The sequence below is a fragment of the Lepus europaeus genome, chromosome 16 (assembly GCF_033115175.1).
Source record: "Lepus europaeus isolate LE1 chromosome 16, mLepTim1.pri, whole genome shotgun sequence".
NCBI classification, from domain to species: domain Eukaryota; kingdom Metazoa; phylum Chordata; class Mammalia; order Lagomorpha; family Leporidae; genus Lepus; species Lepus europaeus.
Window position 1 is genome coordinate 89717764 of NC_084842.1, and position 21238 is coordinate 89739001.

Genomic DNA, 21238 nt, shown 5'->3' on the forward strand with positions numbered 1-21238 from the left:
GGGCACAGTCTAGCTGGCGCTCAGCATGGTGGACGCGGGGTGAACGCACCTTGGCCACTGGCAACCTCACTGCTGCACCTTGAGATCTGTCCCCGCCAAAAACACCACCTGGCCACTACCAGGAAAACTGGGCAAAACAGACAGCATTAGCTTGCTGCCCTCCTCCTGCTGGCCACCAAAGACCTACCAGTGGCCATAAGTGTCCACTGGCCAGTCAGCAGGCCTGAGTCGTGGGGACCTTACCTCTGGAGGGCTTTCCTCCTGCTCCATCACGAGGGGCTGGGTCACCAGGACACCAAGGAGGGTGGCCCATGTTTCTTCAAACTGGGTGCGACTGGTCCATCCTGGGAATGCAAGCGCTACATGAGCTGGAGCTCTGCCCAGCTTTCAGGCTTGTCGCTGTGCCCACAGTGACGCTCACACAGCAGCTCCTGCCATCTGCAGCATGCGTCCAGGAGGCAGGGGACACTTCCTCCATCTCACCAGTGAGGAGACCAAAGCACACGGGAGCTGACAGGCAGGCGGCCCAGCAGATCCAGCCTGGGCAGCTTGGCTGGGAGGGGTCTGCTGTATGGACAGGGCAGGGTGGGAGTAAAGGTGAAGGGGCACACAAGGCTGCACCTGAGCAAGCCGACACACTTCTGCCACGCTTACCAGATGGGTCAGCCCCTCCTGGGGCTGGCGTTCTGCCTGGCAGTAAGGCTGCCAGCTGGGCCGCCTGCATCCCCCATCAGGGCACCTGTGCTCTGGCTGCGTGCTGATGGGGACCCTGTGGGCAGTGCTGGGGTCTCGGCACACACATGGGAGACCCAGACCGAGTCCCTAACTCTGCATTCAGCCCCTTTTCCCCTCCCCATGAGCATTTGGGCAGCAAACTAGCAGATAGAAGCTCTGTCTCTGCACCTCAAATAAAAATGAACTAACTTGGCCGGCGCCGTGGCTCACTAGGCTAATCCTCCGCCTTGCGGCGCCGGCACACCGGGTTCTAGTCCCGGTCGGGGCACCGATCCTGTCCCGGTTGCCTCTCTTCCAGGCCAGCTCTCTGCTGTGGCCCAGGAGTGCAGTGGAGGATGGCCCAAGTCCTTGGGCCCTGCACCCCATGGGAGACCAGGAGAAGCACCTGGCTCCTGCCATCAGATCAGTGCGGTGCGCCGGCCGCAGCGCGCTACCGCGGCGGCCATTGGAGGGTGAACCAACGGCAAAGGAAGACCTTTCTCTCTGTCTCTCTCTCTCTGTCCACTCTGCCTGTCAAAAAACAAACAAACAAACAAACAAAAAAAGAACTAACTTTAAAAAAAATCCTTCCTGAAATCCAACAGTAAACTGGGCTGAAGAGTGCACAGCTCCGTGAACCAAAGGCCACAGAGCCACGTACTTGACGTGGGTGAACTGCGTGGAATGAAGTTCTGTGCCAGTAAAGCCGTTAGACATCACCAGGCCAAGACAATAGCTTCTCTGGCCCTGTAAAGAAGAGCGTGGTCTGGAGGCACAACTCCCAGGCCTTGGAGCCTCGGCGTCAACGAGCAGGAGTGGCTGGGCTTACTGCTCCGGTGACCCAGGCGGAGGAGGCCCTGATGCTCACACTGAGGCCACAGGGGCAGAGCACGGGAGAGCGGGAGCATCAAACGCCAGGAGCTCCTCGGTGCCGTGGATCCAGCCAGCGTGGCAGACTTAGATACAGACAGATATGAACCGAGGGGCACATATGACACTACACAAGGGGAGAAGAAAAATGGACGAGACCAACAGCAAACTATCAGGGAAAGAGTCCAGAATTATCTGGGACCATGCAGGTCTGACCAACAGTTCAAGAACAAAGACAGCTAAGTAAAAGGAGCTGGCATCAGGCAAGGAGCAAGACCAGGAGGCCCCTGGCTGCCACGCTACAGGGAGACAGCAGACAGGCTCTGTGAGGTGGGGCTGGTTTGCATTCCTGCTTGGATTTCATTTTGGACGGGGCGATGAATAGTCTGGTAACTAAAGGAGAAGCAGAGGCAATAAGGGACCTGCTGACAGAACCTTCGGAAATCAAAGTCAACACAGAATCTGCGGCAGCCTGCGGGATGGTGGAGTCAGACTCCTCGCTGGACTTCCCAGGAGGCACCATGGTAGGGCAGAACCTGGGATTAAAATCACACACACGACCTGGACGTACTTCTGAACTGCACACATGCAGGCACATTCACAGAGGTTTGCAGTATGATCATGCCCCAATCCTACGGGATCGTACGAAGAGCCCCAACCACGGCACTCCAGGTGGCAGACACTTGATGTGTGATGATGCTGCAGGGGGAGTGCCGGGGTACCTGTGTGCCGGTGTGGCAGGGGCGCTGCAGGGGGACCTGCGTGCCGGTGCGGCAGGGGCGCTGCAGGGGGACCTGCGTGCCGGTGCGGCAGGGGCGCTGCAGGGGGACCTGCGTGCCGGTGCGGCAGGGGCGCTGCAGGGGGACCTGCGTGCCGGTGCGGCAGGGGCGCTGCAGGGGGACCTGCGTGCCGGTGCGGCAGGGGCGCTGCAGGGGGACCTGCGTGCCGGTGCGGCAGGGGCGCTGCAGGGGGACCTGCGTGCCGGTGCGGCAGGGGCGCTGCAGGGGGACCTGCGTGCCGGTGCGGCAGGGGCGCTGCAGGGGGACCTGTGTGCCGGTGTGGCAGGGGCGCTGCAGGGGAATCCACACTTACCTAAAGTGTTGATGCGGTAGATGAATTCCTTAAAGACTTCCTTTTCCTGGAGGAACTCCACAGGGATCTCGGGGAACACAGTTCCAAAATCCCCTCCTGGTTTGGGTGACCAGCCGAGCCTCCACACCTGGGAAGATGACAAGGAAGTGACAGCCCTCCGAGACTGACCCACACGGCTGCCCGTGAAGACACCAAACGGTCAGACTTCCTCACTGCTCCCAGATGCCCCACGCGCCTGCATACCCCTGGCCTGGAAATGACTCTCGACTCCCTCAGCTGAGGGTCTCTCCTCACCACTGGCACCCTCCCAGTCTGCCCTGACCCCCAGCTCCCAAGACCAGGCCACCGCCTGCCCAACACTGCCAGCCCTGCAGTCGGGCTCCACAGCAGCGCTCACTCCTGTAACCAACAGGGGTGAAGAAGGGCGCCTGTTACGTGACGCTCAGCCTCACACAGTCTGAGGGCCATCAGTATGGCAAAGTCCCACCCTGACGGAGGGCCCAACACGGCTGCCAGGCTCCCACGCCACAGCAGGGAGGTTCCCCCCAAATCTCCACCACGTCCATATGAAGGCTCTGTCGCCCCCAGCCCAGCTGCTCCCTCACAAGGGGACCTCGGCGCTGTCCCGTGGACACCCGCCTGCCTGTGCTGCCATGCCCTTGAGCACGTTCCAGTCTGCACCGGACGCCGAACGTGCCGCACCATCTCCCTACCCTTCTTCCAGGGAGCAGCTGTCCTCTGACCCCACCGCCCCGCCGGACAGCTGCCCTTCCCCTCAGGGTGAGCCCTCCAAGGGATACCTTCCCCTGTGGAAGACCCTCCTCGTCTCTCCACTCAAACAGATCCCATGCCCACATCTCAGTCCCCGAGGCAGACACCACGTTCCTTGGGACCTGGCTGTGTGTGGGCTTGCACTGACTGATGGAAGCCCTGCTGCGGGCCAGCCTTTCCTGCCCACTTGACCCGGGCTGTGCTGCCAGTGAGCGGCATGCCCTGTGGCCTTCTCCCAGCAGGCTGTGGGGGAAATGCAGGCCCCCCGGGAGAAGTCAGTGCAGTCACCGACAGGACCCCCGCAGCTGAGCTCCTTCTGCCATGGGAACCAAGGTCAGGGCCACCTGCACAGAGACTCTCACTTAGTGACACAACTAACACCTCTCTGCATCTTCCAACACCCGAGCTTCTGCTAACCACCACGAGAGCACACATCACGCCCAAGGACACCTGTCACACTTGTGGCCCAGGACGAGGTGCTCTGGTCAGTCTGAGCAGCGAGACCACGTCCTGCTCCGGAATGCCCGTGAGCAGCACTCTGTGTGTCTTAGCGAAGGCACCAGCAGACTCACCAGGGGTGGCACCCGCGTGTAGCTGTTGACAAGGGGCAGGCGGGCCAGGCTGACCACGATGTTCCGAAGCAGGGCGGTGAGGAAGGCGGGCATGCCGCTGTTCCTCCTGTGGCCCAAGGCCAGCACCGACTGGAGACACTCCACCATCTCTGCCACCATCTCGCAGGCTGCGGCGACGTAGCTGGGCTCTGGACAAACAGGCGTGGGAAGAGCTTTCGTCAAGGCACACTCCTAACCCAGCAGGCACAGCACGAAGCAGAGTTCACCTGGCCTTGGAATGGACCCTGTATGCTCGCCACTCCCCGGGCCTGAAGCTGAGCCCCTCCGACACCGCCATCTGGGGCCTGCCAGTCTCTGCCCTACCCGGGGGGCGCTGGAGGCTTGGGTGGGCTTCTGGTGGGCACTTTGAAGGCAGAACATTGAGGAAGACCCACAACTTCGGTGACGAGCTACAGCACTGGTCGTCAGTGTTCAAGGCAGGGCCTGCGTCTCCCTCACTTGGAGAAGAACACGCTAAGCGGCAACCTTAGTACTCATTGTGCTGATAAATGTTTCACAGGCGGGTACTACCCAAGGTCTACACACTTCAGTAGTTCAGGCAACACCCTAGGACACAGAAGATTTCTTACTTAAATTAAGGAATTAAGCTGAAGGGAAATGAAAGTAGGTGTTAAAAACTTCCTCTGGACAGCTTTTAAGAAGCATCATCCTTGGCTGGCGCTGCGGTTTAACAGGCTAATCCTCCACCTAGTGGCGCCGGCACACCGGGTTCTAGTCCTGGTCGGGGCGCCGGATTCTATCCCAGTTGCCCCTCTTCCAGGCCAGCTCTCTGCTGTGGCCCGGGAAGGCAGTGGAGGATGGCCCAAGTGCTTGGGCCCTGCACCCGCATGGGAGACCAGGAGAAGCACCTGGCTCCTGGCTTTGGATCAGCGAGATGCGCCGGCAGCAGCGGCCATTGGAAGGTGAACCAACGGCAAAAAGGAAGACCTTTCTCTCTGTCTCTCTCTCTCTCTATCCATTCTGTCAAAAAAAAAAAAAAAAAAAAAAAAAGCAGCATCATCCTTGGGGCCGGCGCCGTGGCGCAGTAAGTTAATCCTCCACCTGCAGTGCCGGCATCCCATATGGGTGCCAGTTCTGGTCCCGGTTGCTCCTCTTCCAATCAGCTCTGTGCTATGGCCTGGGAAAGCAGGAGAAGATGGCCCAAGTGCTTGGGTCCCTGCACCCACACGGGAGATCCGGAAGAAGCTCCTGGCTCCTGGCTTTGGATAGGCGCAGCTCCTACCGTTGTGGCCATTTGGGGAGTGAACCAACAGAAGGAAGACCTTTCTCTCTGTCTAAAACTCTACCTCTCAAATAAATAAATAAAATCGTTTAAAAAAAAGAAGCATCATCCTATCAAGGTGAGAAGCCAGGTTTCTCCCCCTGGCCTAGACTAAATTAACTGGCCTACAAAGGGCATGGAGGAATCCCACAGTCCGTCAACCCAAACTCCGCACGCTCCAGCTGACAGACCTACCTGTTCCAGCGCAAGCCCGGGAAATGCCAAGATGATCTTACTGCCATAAAACTTCAAATTATAATTAAAATCACAGTGACCTCTGCTGAACACATCAACAGGAATGGCATTTGTTTAGGGTGCTTTATGTGGGTTAATACACTTTATTTATTTATTTTTTTTAGATTCAGTTAATTATTTCAAAGAGTTAGAGGAAGGGAGAGAGAAAGATCGAGAGAGCGAGAGCGAGAGAGAGAGAGATCGAGATCTTCCAGTCACTTGTTCACACTCCCCAAATGGCCCCATAGCCAGGGCTGGCCAGGCAGAAGCCAGGAGCCTGGGCTCCATTCAGCTCTTCCATGTGTGTGGCAGCCACTTGGGCCGTTTTCCACTGCTTTCCCAGGTGCATTGGTTGGGGGTTGGACTGGAAGCAGAGCAGCCAAGACTGAAACCAGGGTCCATATGGGACACCAGCACTGCAGGTAGCAGCTAAACCTGCGGAGCCACAAAGGGGGCCCCACATCCTCTGAGAGTTATTTATTTGAAAGGCAGAATGATGGGGGAGGGGGAGGCAGAGACAGAATCATCCACCTGCTGGTTTACTTCCCAAATGGTCACAACCAGCCAGGGCTGGGCCAGGCTGAAGCCAGGAGTCAGGAACTCCATCCAGATCTCTTACAAGGGAGGGAGGGGCCCAAGGACTCAGACCATCATCTGCTGCCTTCCCAGGGACATTAGTAGGGAGCTGGATCAGAAGGAGAGCAGTGTTCTGACAGGAGACGCTGGAGTTGGGAGCACTGCACTGCTCAACTAGCAAACCCCACCTCCCAGGTATCCACAAGAAAACCACAAAATCCCAACGGAGGCCGAAGGAGTTGTAGATGTCTGACATAAAAACTCGGAGAAGAGACTGGCTCTGTACTGACAGTATCCAACTGCAAACGCTTGGGCAGAGGAATACAAAAATGTACTACACTGAAGATGAAAAACAGGAAACCTTTATCCGTAACTAGGACTGCGCAAAAGCTGGCAAAAACCCCAGTAAAGCCTTTATGCACTTCTAATTAAAAGGACATGCTTCTTGGGCCACACAGCCCCCACAGGACTTCTGGCAGCCCAGCAGGAGTGCTCCAGAGACAGGATGAGCAGGTGAGGTGCACCTTCCTGTCTTGGGCCGACAGGATGCAGGTGGCACTCCTTGCTAGCTCCAGGGGTGCAGGAGTGAAATGGCCTAGAGCCTGGCATGTCTGCGAGAGCGAAGTTCTCCCCACAGCTGGCAGTGTCGGCACTGTCACAGTAACACAGGGACTCAAGCAGCTGGAGGGAAGACGGTGGAACGCTTCCATGTATCTAAGCGCACAGTAGCTTTAGGTAACGGGTTTGGAGAGTGTGTTTTCTTCCTCTGTAGGAAGAACAGGAATTGTCTTTTAAAAATCTATCAAGGGGGCCGGCACTGTGGCTTAACAGGCTAATCCTCCGCCTTGCGGCGCCGGCACACCGGGTTCTAGTCCCGGTCGGGGCGCCAGATTCTGTCCCAGTTGCCCCTCTTCCAGGCCAGCTCTCTGCTATGGCCCGGGAAGGCAGTGGAGGATGGCCCAAGTGCTTGGGCCCTGCCCCCGCATGGGAGACCAGGAGAAGCACCTGGCTCCTGGCTTCAGATCAGCGCGACGCGCCGGCCGCAGCGGCCATTGGAGGGTGAACCAACAGCATAAAGGAAGACCTTTCTCTCTGTCTCTCTCTCACTATCCACTCTGCCTGTCAAAAATTAAAAAAAAAAAGAAAGAAAGAAAGAAAGAAAAAAAAATCTACCAAGGGGGCCGGCACTGTGGCGTAGCGGGTAAGGCTGCCACCTGCAGTGCCGACATCCCATTGGTTCATGTCCTGGCTGCTCCACTTCCCATCCAGCTCCCTGCTACGGCCTGGGAAAGCAATAGAAGATGGGCTCTGCCATGCGGAAGACCCAGAAGAAGCTCCTGGCAGCTCTGGCCATTGCAGTCAATTGAGGAGTGAACCAGTGGATGGAAGACCTCTCCTTCTCGCTCTGCATAACTCCGACTTTCATATAAATAAATAAATCTTTAAAAAAAAACTATCAAAACAGATGGATCATCAAACCTCAGATCACCAAACATGCCCGTGGAATCTCCACTAACTCTAGCTTCCTTAGTCTCTCTACTTATTCATTCTGATCACTGCCAACAGGCCTGAGACCCCAGGGAAGGCATGCACACTCCCTGCCCTCAAGGAACTCAGGCTGAGACAGAGGGTGGGGCCTTCCCAAGGAGGGGCTGTGGGAGGGCTGCAGAAGAGGAGGGGTTACGGGAGTGTGACCTCACACTGCGGATGAGGGGGCGGGGCCACGGGAGTATGACCTCACACTGTGGATGAGGGGGCGGGGCTACTAGAGTGTGACCTCACACTGCAGATGAGGGGGCGGGGCCATGGGAGTATGACCTCACACTGTGGATGAGGGGGCGGGGCCACGGGAGTATGACCTCACACTGCAGATGAGGGGGCGGGGCCACGGGAGTGTGACCTCACACTGCGGATGAGGGGGCGGGGCCACGGGAGTGTGACCTCACACTGCGGATGAGGGGGCGGGGCCACGGGAGTGTGACCTCACACTGTGGATGAGGGGGCAGGGCCACGGGAGTGTGACCTCACACTGTGGATGAGGGGGGGGCCACAGGAGTGTGACCTCACACTGCGGATGAGGGGGCGGGGTTACGGGAGTGTGACCTCACACTGCGGATGAGGGGGCGGGGTTACGGGAGTGTGACCTCACACTGCGGATGAGGGGGCGGGGCTACTAGAGTGTGACCTCACACTGCGGATGAGGGGGTGGGGCCACGAGAGTGTGACCTCACACTGCGGATGGGGGGTGGGGCCACGGGAGTGTGACCTCACACTGCGGATGAAGGGGCGGGGCCACGGGAGTGTGACCTCACACTGCAGATGGGGGGTGGGGCTACGGGAGTGTGACCTCACACTGCGGATGAGGGGGCCGGGTTACGGGAGTGTGACCTCACATTGAGCTGGAGTAGGGCAGGGGCAGAGGCAAGAGTATGTGCAAAGCTCAGACTGAAGCCACTCACTGAGGATGAGCTGGGTCGGAGATAATTTGCGAGAGCCCACGCCTTGCACTTTCCAAGTGTCTTCCACGAGGATTAAGCCCGCAAAGACAGACAGGGGTTTTCTAGAGTGTCCTGAGACTTACTTTGTGTGCTGGAGCCTCCCTCGTCCTCTCTGACGGCCTCTGGAGCACTCATCCTTCTGTCTGGACTGAGGAGCTGGTCTCCAGGCTGCACGGCAACTACAACCACGGCAGAACAAACACGAGGACGTTGTGCCGTCAGGACACTGGGACAGTGCTGTGTTTCAGCCACGCGCACTGCTGTGGCCTCAGGAATTCAGGAAGGGACTCTTGTCAAATGACACCCAGACTGCCTACAACCAACTTCAGACAAACTGAAACCGGGCCACAATACCACTCAGGTATCGACGGCTCAGTCACAGGTGGGTAAGGGTCTGTCCGTGTACACTCCCACCGTCCACGGCTGGCCACGGAGAACCCTGACGGTTTTATCAGACAGTGCACTACTGCTAGAAGCATCCCTGTAACTGCCCCTCCAAGAAATCTGGTTTTTAAAAATTAATCCTCGGATCTTCAAGTTGACTACAAATGCACAGATGAAAACAATTTAAACAATGAAACATCAAAACATTACTCTATAATGTTTAATTTAAAAATACAAAACTTCAAAACACCCTCTAACATGTAAACTATAATATCCAATTTTTAAAACAGTTTGGCTAATGACCCTTGTTGAGGACACTGTTCCTTAGAAAGGGTAAATTACTTTTATTTTACAATATATTAGTATTACAATGCAGTATAGAAACAGGCGTTTCAACTCTAACAAAAAAACTAATCTTTTGAACATAATCTCATTAATCTTAGGATCATTTAGGACTAAAAACACGAAACAGTCAACTAGGACCAGAGATCCAAGGGGCACAAAGCTTACAAGTGTTCCTAGGAAAACTGGAACTCCAGAAGCGAACAGAATGGCCAGAGGCGCCAGTTCCAGCTCAATCCCAGCACAGACCTCAAGCTCCTGGAGAGGAGGCAGTGGGGCTCCTCTCACGGCAAGGCCCACGCCCGCGCCACTCACCCCCAATTCCTGACTTGGTAACTCGCGAAACAGGCAGCACAAAATAAAAACATTTGTGAACGAGGTTCCTTGCGGGGTGCTGGAACACCTGGCCGAGGGGAAGAGGCACATTTGAGGACGTGGACTTACCAGCTTCCAGGATGAACCGCACGCAGTGGATGAGGGAACAGGCGTGGGTCACGAACTCCGCCGAGGAGACCACACTCCAGAGGCCAGGCAGCTGCAGAGCCAGGCAGCAGCAGTCCAGCCCCGCCTGCAGGCCCAGGCTCAGCGGGATCCGCACGTGGATGAGGTGCCACGCCAGGGCCTAGGGGGAGCGTGACCTTAGAGGACACCTGTGCACACACCCCTCCCAGGAATCCACATGGGGGAATGCCTGCCATGCCTCCCCAGGATGGCAGCAGTGGGCGTCACAGCTGTGGCGGGGCTGAGGCCAGCAGGACTAGAGAACCTTGTCTGCCCCGAGGACACCTAGGGCCTGACCACCCAGTTCCTCTACACAGCCAGAATGCCCACTTGCTCGGCTGCCTCTACGTCCTTGCACACTGGGGGCTCATCTGGAAACCTTTCGCAGGGCACAGGCCCCAGGCTCCCACAGGGGAGCACAGGCTCTGGGGACACCGAGACGCTTCCTACCTCAAGTGTCATCACCACGAACTTCACTGTGTCCTTCTCCTTCTCAGGAGGAAGGTGCAACCGGGCAGGCAGCTTGGAGATTGCCACGAGGTACTGCGCCAGGGCCCGAGCCAGCGTGATCAGGGACTGATGCAGACGGGCGTCCCCTGAAAGACAACACCACCGTGCTGAGCGACCGCTGTGATCACAGGCTCTCTGTCTCAGAGTGGCAAGCGCTCAAGACACTGGGCCTCAGGAAGGCCCTTCTGCACCCCCAAGGCCTGCCCCAGCTTCCCCCAGAGCTCGGGGCCCCATCTGCACCCCCAAGGCCTGCCCCAGCTTCCCCCAGAGCTCAGGGCCCCATCTGCACCCCCAAGGCCTGCCCCAGCTTCCCCCAGAGCTTGGGGCCCCACCTGCACCCCCAAGGCCTGCCCCAGCTTCCCCCAGAGCTTGGGGCCCCACCTGCACCCCCAAGGCCTGCCCCAGCTTCCCCCAGAGCTTGGGGCCCCACCTGCACCCCCAAGGCCTGCCCCAGCTTCCCCCAGAGCTCGGGGCCCCATATACAACCCCGAGGCCTACCCCAGCTTCCCCTAGAGCTCGGGGTCCCACCTGCACCCCCGAGGCCTGCCCCAGCTTCCCCTAGAGCTCAGGGTCCCATCTGCACCCCCAAGGCCTGCCCCAGCTTCCCCCAGAGCTCGGGGCCCCATATACACCCCCGAGGCCTACCCCAGCTTCCCCCAGAGCTCGGGGTCCCACCTGCACCCCCGAGGCCTACCCCAGCTTCCCCTAGAGCTCAGGGTCCCATCTGCACCCCCAAGGCCTACCCAAGCTTCCCCTCAGAGCTCGGGGCCCTGCCTAGGCCACCAACCATGTCACGGAGGAGCTAGGAACCCCAGGGCTGTTTCTCAGTCACCTCTGTAAATGCTTTCAGAGAGTCAGAGCAACAGCAATGACTGCACATTTGCCAGGCGTAAAGTACTGCACTGGCCCTGCAATGCTTCTACAACCAACAGAGGTTTTGATTTTCGTTACCAAACAGATCATTCAGCTTGCTCCAGTAGGCTGAGGGCTCTGCAGGCAGGAAGGGCTGGAAGACCTGGTGGACAGCAGGAAGCTGCTGAACGATGCTGCTCACACGGTCCAGGGTCACTGCCCGGGCTGCTTCAAAAAGGGGGCTCTTTTGGCCACCAGAAATCTCACGCAGGCCTAGGCTTAAGCATGGAGCTAACAGGCTCAGGTTGAATTCCTAGAATCAGAGCGTTAAGGGTTAAACAAACAACAAAAATTATAATCTTTTAATAAGGCAAGGAAAAAACAATACAGGATAATGTGTATACCTAAAGACTATCTTTAAAAACATTCTATTCTTTTTTTTTTATTTTTGACAGGCAGAGTGGACAGTAGAGGGAGACAGAGAGAAAGGTCTTCCTTTGCCGTTGGTTCACCCTCCAATGGCCGCCGCGGTAGCGCGCTGCGGCCGGCACACCACGCTGATCCTATGGCAGGAGCCAGGTGCTTCTCCTGGTCTCCCATGGGGTGCAGGGCCCAAGCACTTGGGCCATCCTCCACTGCACTCCCTGGCCACAGCAGAGAGCTGGCCTGGAAGAGGGGCAACCGGGACAGGATCAGTGCCCCGACCGGGACTAGAACACGGTGTGCCAGCGCCACAAGGCAGAGGATTAGCCTGTTGAGCCACGGCGCCGGCCAAAAACATTCTATTCTTGAATATGAACAATTCCATTTACCATATGCTCAATTAACCACACAAGGGTACCTCAGAAAGTTCATAGAGGGGCTGGTGCTGTGGTCAGCAGGTTAGGCCGCCGCCTACAGGGCCAGCATCCCGTATGGGAGCTGGTTTGAGTTCTGGCTGCTCTGCTTCTGATCCAGTTCCCTGTTAATGCACCTGGGAAAGCCGCAGAGGATGGCACAAGTGCCTGGGCCCCTGCCTCCACATGGGAGACCAGGAGAAAGCTCCTGGATCCTGGCTTCAGTCTGGCCCAGTCCGGGCCACTGTGGCCATTTGGGGAGTGAGCCAGTGGATGGAGGACCTCTCTGCAGCTCTCCCTCTCCCCCTCTGTAACTCCACCTTTCAAATAAATAAATAAATCATTAAAAAGTTAGTAGAAAAATGGAATTAAAAGATAAGTCTAAGTAGACACAAAAATTTTGAAATCCAAGCATAGTTTTTTTCATGAGTTTTTGAAGACTTCCTCATATGAATGAATTTTTACATCAAAACAAAATTATTTATTTATTTATATATTTATTTATTTATTTAAAATATTTATTTATTTATTTGAAAAGCAAAGTTACAGAGAGGCAGAGGCAGAGGCAAAGACTTCTATCCACTGGTTCACTCTCCAAATGGCTGCAATGGCTGGAGCTGGACTAATCTGAAGCCAGGACCCTGGAGCTTCTTCCATGTCTTCCACACTGGTGTAGGGACCCAAGGACTTGGGCCATCTTCTGCTGCTTTCCCAGGCACATTAACAGGGAACTGGATTGGAAGCAGCACCCATATGGAATGTCGGTACTGTAGGAGGTGGCCTTACCTGCTACACCACAGGGCTGCACCCTCATTTATGTATTTTTAACTTTTTCCTACTTATTTGAGAGAGAGTGACAGTTCCCATCTACTGGTTCACTCCCCCAAATGCTCCCAACAGCCACAACTGGGCCAGGCTAAAGCTAAGAGCCAGGGACTCAAGCTGGGCCTCCTAAGTGGGTGGGGCAAGGACCCAAATATTGGAGCTGTGGTGTGCTGCCTTCCAGGGTGGGCGTTAGGAGGAAGCTGGAATAAGGCCTAGAGCCAGGAACCGAACCTAGGCATTCTGAAGCAAGATCCAGGTAGCTGAAGCAGCACCTTAGCCACCAGGCCAAGCGCTTGCCCCAAATTTATCTTTTAAATCCATTTTCCATGAACTTTTAAAAATATCCCCTTATTTCTGTCTGTTGGACACTTTAATTTTGAAGCAATTATTTTTATCTTTTTAAAGATTTGTTTATTTGAAAGGCAGAATTTTTTACAGAGAGACAGAAAGGTCTCCCATCTGCTGGTTCACTCCCAAGTGGCCACAACAGCTGGAACTGGCTGTTCTGAAGCCGGGAGTTTCTTCCGGTCTCTCACTTGGATGGCAAGAGCCCAAACACTCAGGCCATCTACCACAGCTTTCCCAGGCACATTAGCAGGGAGCTGTATCAGAAGTGGAGCAGCTATGGGATGCTGGTGTTGCGGCAGTGGCTTTACCCATTGTGCCACAATACTGGGCCTATTATTTTATTTTTTTATGCTCTTAAATGTTAGAAATAAATTTATGTATTAACTAAATTATAGTATAATAGTTGATAAAAATATAAAAGGCTAACGTGTCATCCAAAAAAAATGTTCAAAAGCAATATAACTTAAATAGCATATAAATGCAACAATTTTGATTAGAAAAAGAGCATTTTTTTAAAAAAGACTTAGTTATTTATTTGAAAGTCAGAGCTACAGAGAGTGAGGAGAGGCAGAGAGAGAGAGAGAGAGAGAGAGAGAGAGAGGTCTTCCATCTGCTGGTTCACTCCCTAATTGGCCGCAATGGCAGGAGCTGTGCCGATCTGAAGCCAGGAGCCAGGAGCTTTTTCCAGGTATGCTACATGGGAGCAGGGGCCCAAGGACTTGGGCCATTTTTTACCGCCTTCCCAGGCCACAGCAGAGAGCAGGTTAGGAAGTGGAGCAGCTGGGACTGGAACCGGCACCCATATGGGATGCCAGAGCCTCAGGGCAGGGCATTAACCCACTGTGCCACAACGCCGGCCCCGAAAAAGAGCATTTCTTATGACAATCTGTACTGTATTTTGCCTTTTTCTTTCCCTTTTTTTTAAAGTCATTTAAAATTTCTTGGTCACTGATTTTTCAAATACAGTTTCAATCTGAGTTTAATATTCAGAAAAGTACATTTCTTTTTTTTTTCTTTTCTTTTCTTTCTTTTTTTTTTTTGACAGGCAGAGTGGACAGTAGAGGGAGACAGAGAGAAAGGTCTTCCTTTTTGCCGTTGGTTCACCCTCCAATGGCCGCTGCGGAAGGCGTGCTGCGGCCGGCGCACCACGCTGTTCCGATGGCAGGAGCCAGGTGCTTCTCCTGGTCTCCCATGGGGTGCAGGGCCCAAGCACTTGGGCCATCCTCCACTGCACTCCCTGGCCACAGCAGAGAGCTGGCCTGGAAGAGGGGCAACCGGGACAGGATCGGTGCCCCGACCGGGACTAGAACACGGTGTGCCGGCGCCGCAAGGCGGAGGATTAGCCTGTTGAGCCACGGCGCCGGCCAGAAAAGTACATTTCATCATCAGTGTCCACTATTTAACCTTTAAAGCTGTTAAAAGCTCAATTAGTGGCTAAATTGGTCACTAAGGAAATTTATCATTCAGTAAATCAGTTTTCACTGCAAGGGTCTTAATATGAACTGAATTTTACAGATTGACTGTGGCTGAGTCCCCTGCTTTTCCCACGTGGCTCCTCTCTTAAACCAGTCAACAATGAACACCTGGCCACACGCTCTGTGTTCCCGGCTACGGTCTGGAGAACTGGGTGTACCCCAGAGGCCCAGGTGTTACAGCCTTGATCCCCAAGGTCTTGTGTTAATGGTTCAAAGGTGGACATTTCTGGCTGATGGATCAAGAGTGGGCATTGGGTGGGCCCAGTAGATCTCCAGGTCACGTGGGGCTTCCTCTTACAAAGCAGTTCTCGGGGCTGGTGCTATGGTGCAGCAGGTAAAGCCACCACCTGTGGCGCCAGCATCCCAGTGGGTGCTGGCTCGAGCGCTGGCTACTCCACTTCTGATCCAGCTCTCTGCTAATGCACCTGGGAGGGCAGCAGAAGATGGCCCAGGTACTTGGGTCCCTGCAGCCACATAGGAGACGCCGAGGAAACTCCTGGCTTCAGATCAGCCCAGCTCCAGTCACTGCGGCCACTCGGGGAGTGAACCAGCAGATGGAAGACATTCTCCCTCTCTGTGTGTCCTGGCTCACCCAGCCTTCCTCCCTCCAGGGGCTCTTCCAGGCACCCCCGTTCCAGTAACAAAGGCCCTTCCCCTGCATCCCCACGTTCTTCACTCCCAAGTAGTACCCGTCAAGGCAGGGCTGCAGCACCCAGTCAGCTGGCCTGAGAAGGAACTCTGCTAAGGCTGCAGCCGAACAGCTGACAAGAGGGGGGCCTCACTCCTTGCAGGACCTTCCCAGGGAGCCCAGGATGAGGAAACCACGTGTTGCCAGGCCATTTGATGTCTGGGGAGAGGGGAAGAAGAACCTCCCGTATCTAGGGGTGGGGGTAGGGAACCTGGAAGAGAACCTCATCCCATCTAGTGGGGAACAGGAGAGGCAGGAACCGTGATGGGGGGGGAGGCAGAGGAGGGGGAACGGACGCCCCACTTCCATAGCAAAGGTCCACTTGCAGAGCAGCATTTAGATCAAGCACTACAGCCCCGACGCAGTTCCTGCTTCCTTACCACGAGAACACCTAGAACGCACTGTAGGGGCCAGCGCGGTGGTGCAGCAGGTACAACAGCTGCCTGCAGTGCCCCCATCCCATAAAGGCACTGGTTCAAGTCCCAGCTGCTCCACTTCCAATCCAGCTCCCGCCTAATGTGCGTGGGAGATCTGGAAGGAGCTGCTGGCTCCTGACTGGATCAGCCCAGCTCCGGCTATTGTAGCCATCTGGGGAGTGAACCAGAGAATGGAGGACTTTCTCTCTGCCTCTGCCGCTCAGCAACTCTGCCTTTCAAATAAATAAATCAATCTTTAAAAAAGACTGACTAATCTAGGGCCACCCACATCTGCTTTACATGTACGGATTCTACTGTGGCTAAAAAGATATCCCGGCCCTTTCCGGATCAGAGGCCCCTCGATCACAGTCCCCCATGTGCTGCTTATAAAGACATCACATGATGATGAAATACAGAGTGGGAGCAAGCTGGAGCCCTTTACCACCCCTCCCCCCGCCATGTGGAAGCTGGGCCCTTTACCTCCCCCCCCCTTGTGGAAGCTGGGCCCTTTACCCCCTCCCCCCACCATGTGGAAGCTGGGCCCTTTGCCCCCTCCCCCCCCCATGTGGAAGCCGGGCCCTTACCCCCTCCCCCCCATGTGGAGCCAGGGCTCTGCCCTCCCTCCCCGGGTAGAAGCTCCTGTGCCCACTGCTGTCTCACCGGGTCCATCATGAGGGCGTCCATGTCCTCCGCAGGGACCCGATTCAACAACTCGGCACCTTCCAGCAATGCAGAATCTGACCTGGTCCAACACTGGGATTTGACGAGTCGGATGTACCAGTCCTAGGAGGGAGGAAAACGTGGAGAAAGGGAATGTGACGGGTTTCTCTTCTGCACAGTGACTGGGCTTGCAGCAGCCTTTGCTGGCCGCCCAGGGCTCCAGAACACCAAGCCACAGGGCTTTCTTTTGGACTTGCTGTTAACACGGGGCGCCCACTCCTTGTTCCCTCTACCTAAGGAACTCCAGTAGTTCCTGCAACTCTGCTGAGCACTGGGGTTGGCAGCCCCTCCTGCCTCTCACGGATAAGCCTCTGCCACCCCCCTGGGTGTGTGCTCTGCTCATCTCGCCCTTGGCATTTACCAAGGAAAGCTGGGAACACAGGACGGAACCTTTGCTTCCCTATCCCTGGGCTGTTGGTGTTGGAAATCCAAGGACTCTCTCCAAGGCCTGTGTCCACCCCAACCCCTGCCCCGCCTAAGCTGTGAGCAGGGAAGGGAAGGTCAAAGGGCAGGGCTGTGGGCAGTGGTGTCGTCACCCAGGAGGCAGAAGGTGCAGGGTGAGGGAGGCTGGCGCAGCCTGTGCAGCTGACTCCACACACTCTACGAGACCCTCACGGCCCGGGTGTCTCCAGGCCACACCCCAGCCAGAGCTGCCAACGTCCTGGGCTGAGCATCGGCACGCCCAAGGGCAGTCTGCAGTGCCACGGCCGGCACCTCCGTGTGCGGCCCCCACTTAGACACAGATGTGCCGGACACTTACTTTGTCTGGACTCACTGCTTCCAGGGCCATGTGTCCATCGCCATCCAGGGGGTGGGAAGTGACCGGGGGCAAGGGGCTGAGAGAGTCCTGTGCTGTGGAGAGACGGAACCTGTCCAGCAGGGAGTAGAGCCTTTGGTGTCTAAAATCAAACACAAATGAGATATGGCAAAGTTTACGTTTTCTGGCTTAGTTTCAACTCTGCAAACCAGGATTCTAGAAATATAAGGAAGAAACATTAGTGGATTCTTAAAGCTAGATGCAACTTGTTTAAAACTTACTTATCGGGCCGGCGCCGCGGCTCACTAGGCTAATCCTCCGCCTTGCGGCACCGGCACACCGGGTTCTAGTCCCGGTCGGGGCACCGATCCTGTCCCGGTTGCCCCTCTTCCAGGCCAGCTCTCTGCTGTGGCCAGGGAGTGCAGTGGAGGATGGCCCAAGTGCTTGGGCCCTGCACCCCATGGGAGACCAGGAGAAGCACCTGGCTCCTGGCTTTGGATCAGCGCGGTGCGCCGGCCGCAGCACGCTGGCCGCGGTGGCCATTGGAGAGTGAACCAACGGCAAAAGGAAGACCTTTCTCTCTGTCTCTCTCACTGTCCACTCTGCCTGTCAAAAATAAAAAAAAAAAAAAAAATAAAAATATTAAAAAATAAAATAAAAAATATTAAAAAAAACTTACTTATCTTCAGAGTTATTTTCTCATCAATATTCAAGCAAGCCATGTTGTAAAACCCACGTTGTATGCCTTACTAAGATCAATAACTAATTTCCCAGTAAGATATAATTTACACCAGTTTAGGGCCATTTTATAAAAGGAAAGAATCACCCCATCCAATACAAGAGATCTATGATCTTTCATGATCATCGTCTTCTGGACTGACGACGGTCTAGGGTCACTCTGATCTTCTACCATCTGTTAGTGGCCGCGTCATAATCCAGATTACAACATAATCTGGCCCTACAAACTGGGAAATCATTCCAACTATGGACTGCCCCAAACTGTGCCCAAGTCAAGACTGAAATCACAGCAGAGTAACCACCTTCCCTCGCACACACGCGCTCCCCAGCCCTTGGAGGAAAAAACGCAAAAGCTTCTCTTAACTAATTTTGCAGCCATGGACACAGGAATACAGCAGAGATTTAAGCATTTCTGATAAAGGTTTTTAAGGCTTTGCAAACAAAATGAGCTAGGTACCTAGCTACGACAAGAGAAAATTTTAACCAGACATAGATACAACTCTCACACGCCAAGAACTGGGCACTGTCTCAGCACTGCCATCCCCTACCTCAAACAGCCAACAGGAGTGCAAACACATCCGAGTGAGAGACTCCCCAGCACTGCAAGGTGGGACGAGGCTCTACGGCCCCCATCTGCCAGGAGCCCTTCTGGGGAGCACACCGCCCGCCCGCTGCGGCAACCTGTGCCCAAAGGATCTTTATATCCTGGGCTACCTGACGCCAGCACCACCTGTGCGCCCCCCTTACCTCTGTGCGAGCCCACTGCTCTGCAGGTATTCCTGGATCCTGGTCAGTTCTTCCACCGGCAACTGGGCCACGCTGCTCTGAACAGACAAGGACACATCAGTGGGTTTGTAACACACAGGAGCCAGAGGAACCCCACACTCCTCACAGAAAGATAAACGGTGTGTTGACTTGACTACAGCAAGAGCAACTAGGAAAACAGAACAAGCAAGAGATCAGACACACGCGTGCCCCGTTTCGCTGCAGCGGTCCTATGAGGACAGGAGCCTGAGGAGAAAGCCCAGCCACCCGTCTCGCTCGCCCTGCTAACTCGTCAGCAGAGCATCACCAGTGTTTTCAGTACCTGTACACTTGCAGCCAAAAGCATTTCCACCCGGCGACAGGCCAGGGTGTCAACCATGCGCGCCAGCACCCGGAACGGGGTGCACAGAAGCCTGTCCACGTACAGCGTGAGCACAGCCCCCGACTGGCTCAGGTGGATCCCTTCCAAGCACTGGAGAGTCCTCTTCAGAGTGGTTGGCTGACGTTTGAGAGGGAAAGGAGCAGCAGCTGAGTATGTGGCCGACTGGGAATTAACACTTAACCATCCCAATGCCCCCTTTTTAAGACCGACCCTAGTTGACAGCAGGAACACTTACGGTGGAAAGATTCTCACAGCGAGACTGGATGGCCTGGATGAAAAGCCCGCTGGCTGCGGAATTCCGGTGAACGGCACTAATGAAGTCCTGCACGGGAGGCTCGTGGGACAGCAGGATCAGGTCCTGGATGTGATTCACGATGAGCCATGTCAGGTGCTCCGAGTCGTGGAGGTTCTGACACTGAGGAACAACACCACGCACGATTCGTGCTGTGGGCCAGGGCTGTGGCCCAGCAGCTCAAGTGGCTGCCTGCAATGTCAGCATCCCATGTAAGCGCTGGTTCACATCCCGGCTGCCCCACTTCTCATCCAATGGAAGATGGCCCAAGCACTTCGAACCCTGCACCCAAGTGGGAAATACAGATAGAGCTCCTGGCTCCTGGCTTCCGCCTGGTCCAGATCTGACCGTCATGGCCATTTGGGGAGTGAACCAGCTGATGGAAGATCTCTATCCATCTCTCCCTTTCTCTGTCACTTTCATCCTCATTTTCAAGTGGACAAGAAGGGGACAGATACTAATGCCATAGAAAAGGCAGAAGGGCAGGAGAAAACAAATTCCAAATATAAACCTGAGTGAAAATACACACTGTTGAACACAAAGAATGGAGGGCAGGCAACAATTCACAGAGTCCGCTCCTGTCAGTCACACACCGTGGCAGAGACAAAGCAAACTCAAGACCCACTGGGCAGGTCCAGCTCCCCAAGAGCAGCCAACAGACAGGAGGAAAAGATGTGGTCGCTATTCCACGGGGAGGGCTGGGGCAGTGTGGCCCACAGGCAGCACAGGCGTGAGCGGCGCGGCAGCACCCCGGTAAGCCACCAGTCAGGAGCACAATGCTTGGGAGCAAGACTTCCCGTCCACGGCACTTTCTACTCTCCTCTGGGCTCCAGGGGCCCTCCCAAGGGGAATTCCCCAGTTACCTTCCACTCGGAAACTTCAGTGGAGGAAGGAACGCACTGTGAGAGTGCGTCCTGACAGAATGAACAGATCTTGTCTAGTACACGGATTTTAGGTGAACACATTTCCTCTAAGAATTGTAAGGAAATGAGAAATACTCTTTTAAACACATGTATGGGGTTGGCAATATGGCACAGTGGGTTAAGCTTCTGCCTGCAGGGCCGGCACCCGATATGGACACCAGTTTGAGTCTTGGCTGATCCTCTTCTGATCCAGCTCTCTGCTATGGCCTGGGAAAGCAGTAGAAGATGGCCCAAGTGCTAGGGCCCCTGCACCCGCATAGGAGACCTAGAAGAAGCTCCTGGCCCCTGGCTTCGGATTGGCCCAGCTCCGGCTAATGCAGCATCTGGGTAGTGAACCAGCGGGTGGAAGAGCTCTCTGTCTCTCTGTAACTCTGACTCTCAAATAAATAAATAAACCTTTAAAGGAAAGAACACACATATGGCCTCCTCATCTTGATTCATAATCCTTCTAAGAGAAACTATAAAAATAATCAGTTCTGGCTGGCGTTGCAGCTCACTAGGCTAATCCTCCACCTGCAGCGCCAGCACCCCAGGTTCTAGTCCTGGTTGAGGTGCCAGATTCTGTCCCGGTTGCTCCTCTTCCATTCCAGCTCTCTGCTGTGGCCCAGGAAGGCAGTGGAGGATGGCCCAGGTCCTTGGGCCCTGCACCCACATGGAAGACCAGGAGAAGCACCTGGCTCCTGGCTTCGGATTGGCATAGCATGCTGGCCACAAAGCACTGGCCGTAGAGGCCACTTTGGGGGTGAACCAACGGAAAAGGAAGACCTTTCTCTCTGTCTCTCTCTCACTGTCTAACTCTGCCTGTCAAAAAAATAAATAATAAAAAAAACATCAGT

At 55.2% G+C, this 21238-nt stretch overlaps 1 protein-coding gene across 2 annotated transcripts in view; it reads right to left on the bottom strand.

Moving 5' to 3' along the window:
* Positions 1-21238, bottom strand: part of HTT (huntingtin) — a 173676-nt gene that overhangs the window by 16168 nt on the left and 136270 nt on the right. For both annotated transcript variants that reach the window (XM_062212855.1, XM_062212854.1), the window contains 12 exons: positions 19423-19602; positions 19128-19304; positions 18788-18864; positions 17306-17444; positions 16486-16608; positions 11337-11550; positions 10326-10471; positions 9819-9996; positions 8732-8827; positions 4020-4207; positions 2677-2803; positions 244-344 (listed from right to left, as the gene is read on the bottom strand). In XM_062212855.1, coding sequence (XP_062068839.1) covers positions 244-344; positions 2677-2803; positions 4020-4207; positions 8732-8827; positions 9819-9996; positions 10326-10471; positions 11337-11550; positions 16486-16608; positions 17306-17444; positions 18788-18864; positions 19128-19304; positions 19423-19602 — 1746 coding nt within the window. The remainder of the gene's footprint in view (positions 1-243; positions 345-2676; positions 2804-4019; positions 4208-8731; positions 8828-9818; positions 9997-10325; positions 10472-11336; positions 11551-16485; positions 16609-17305; positions 17445-18787; positions 18865-19127; positions 19305-19422; positions 19603-21238) is intronic.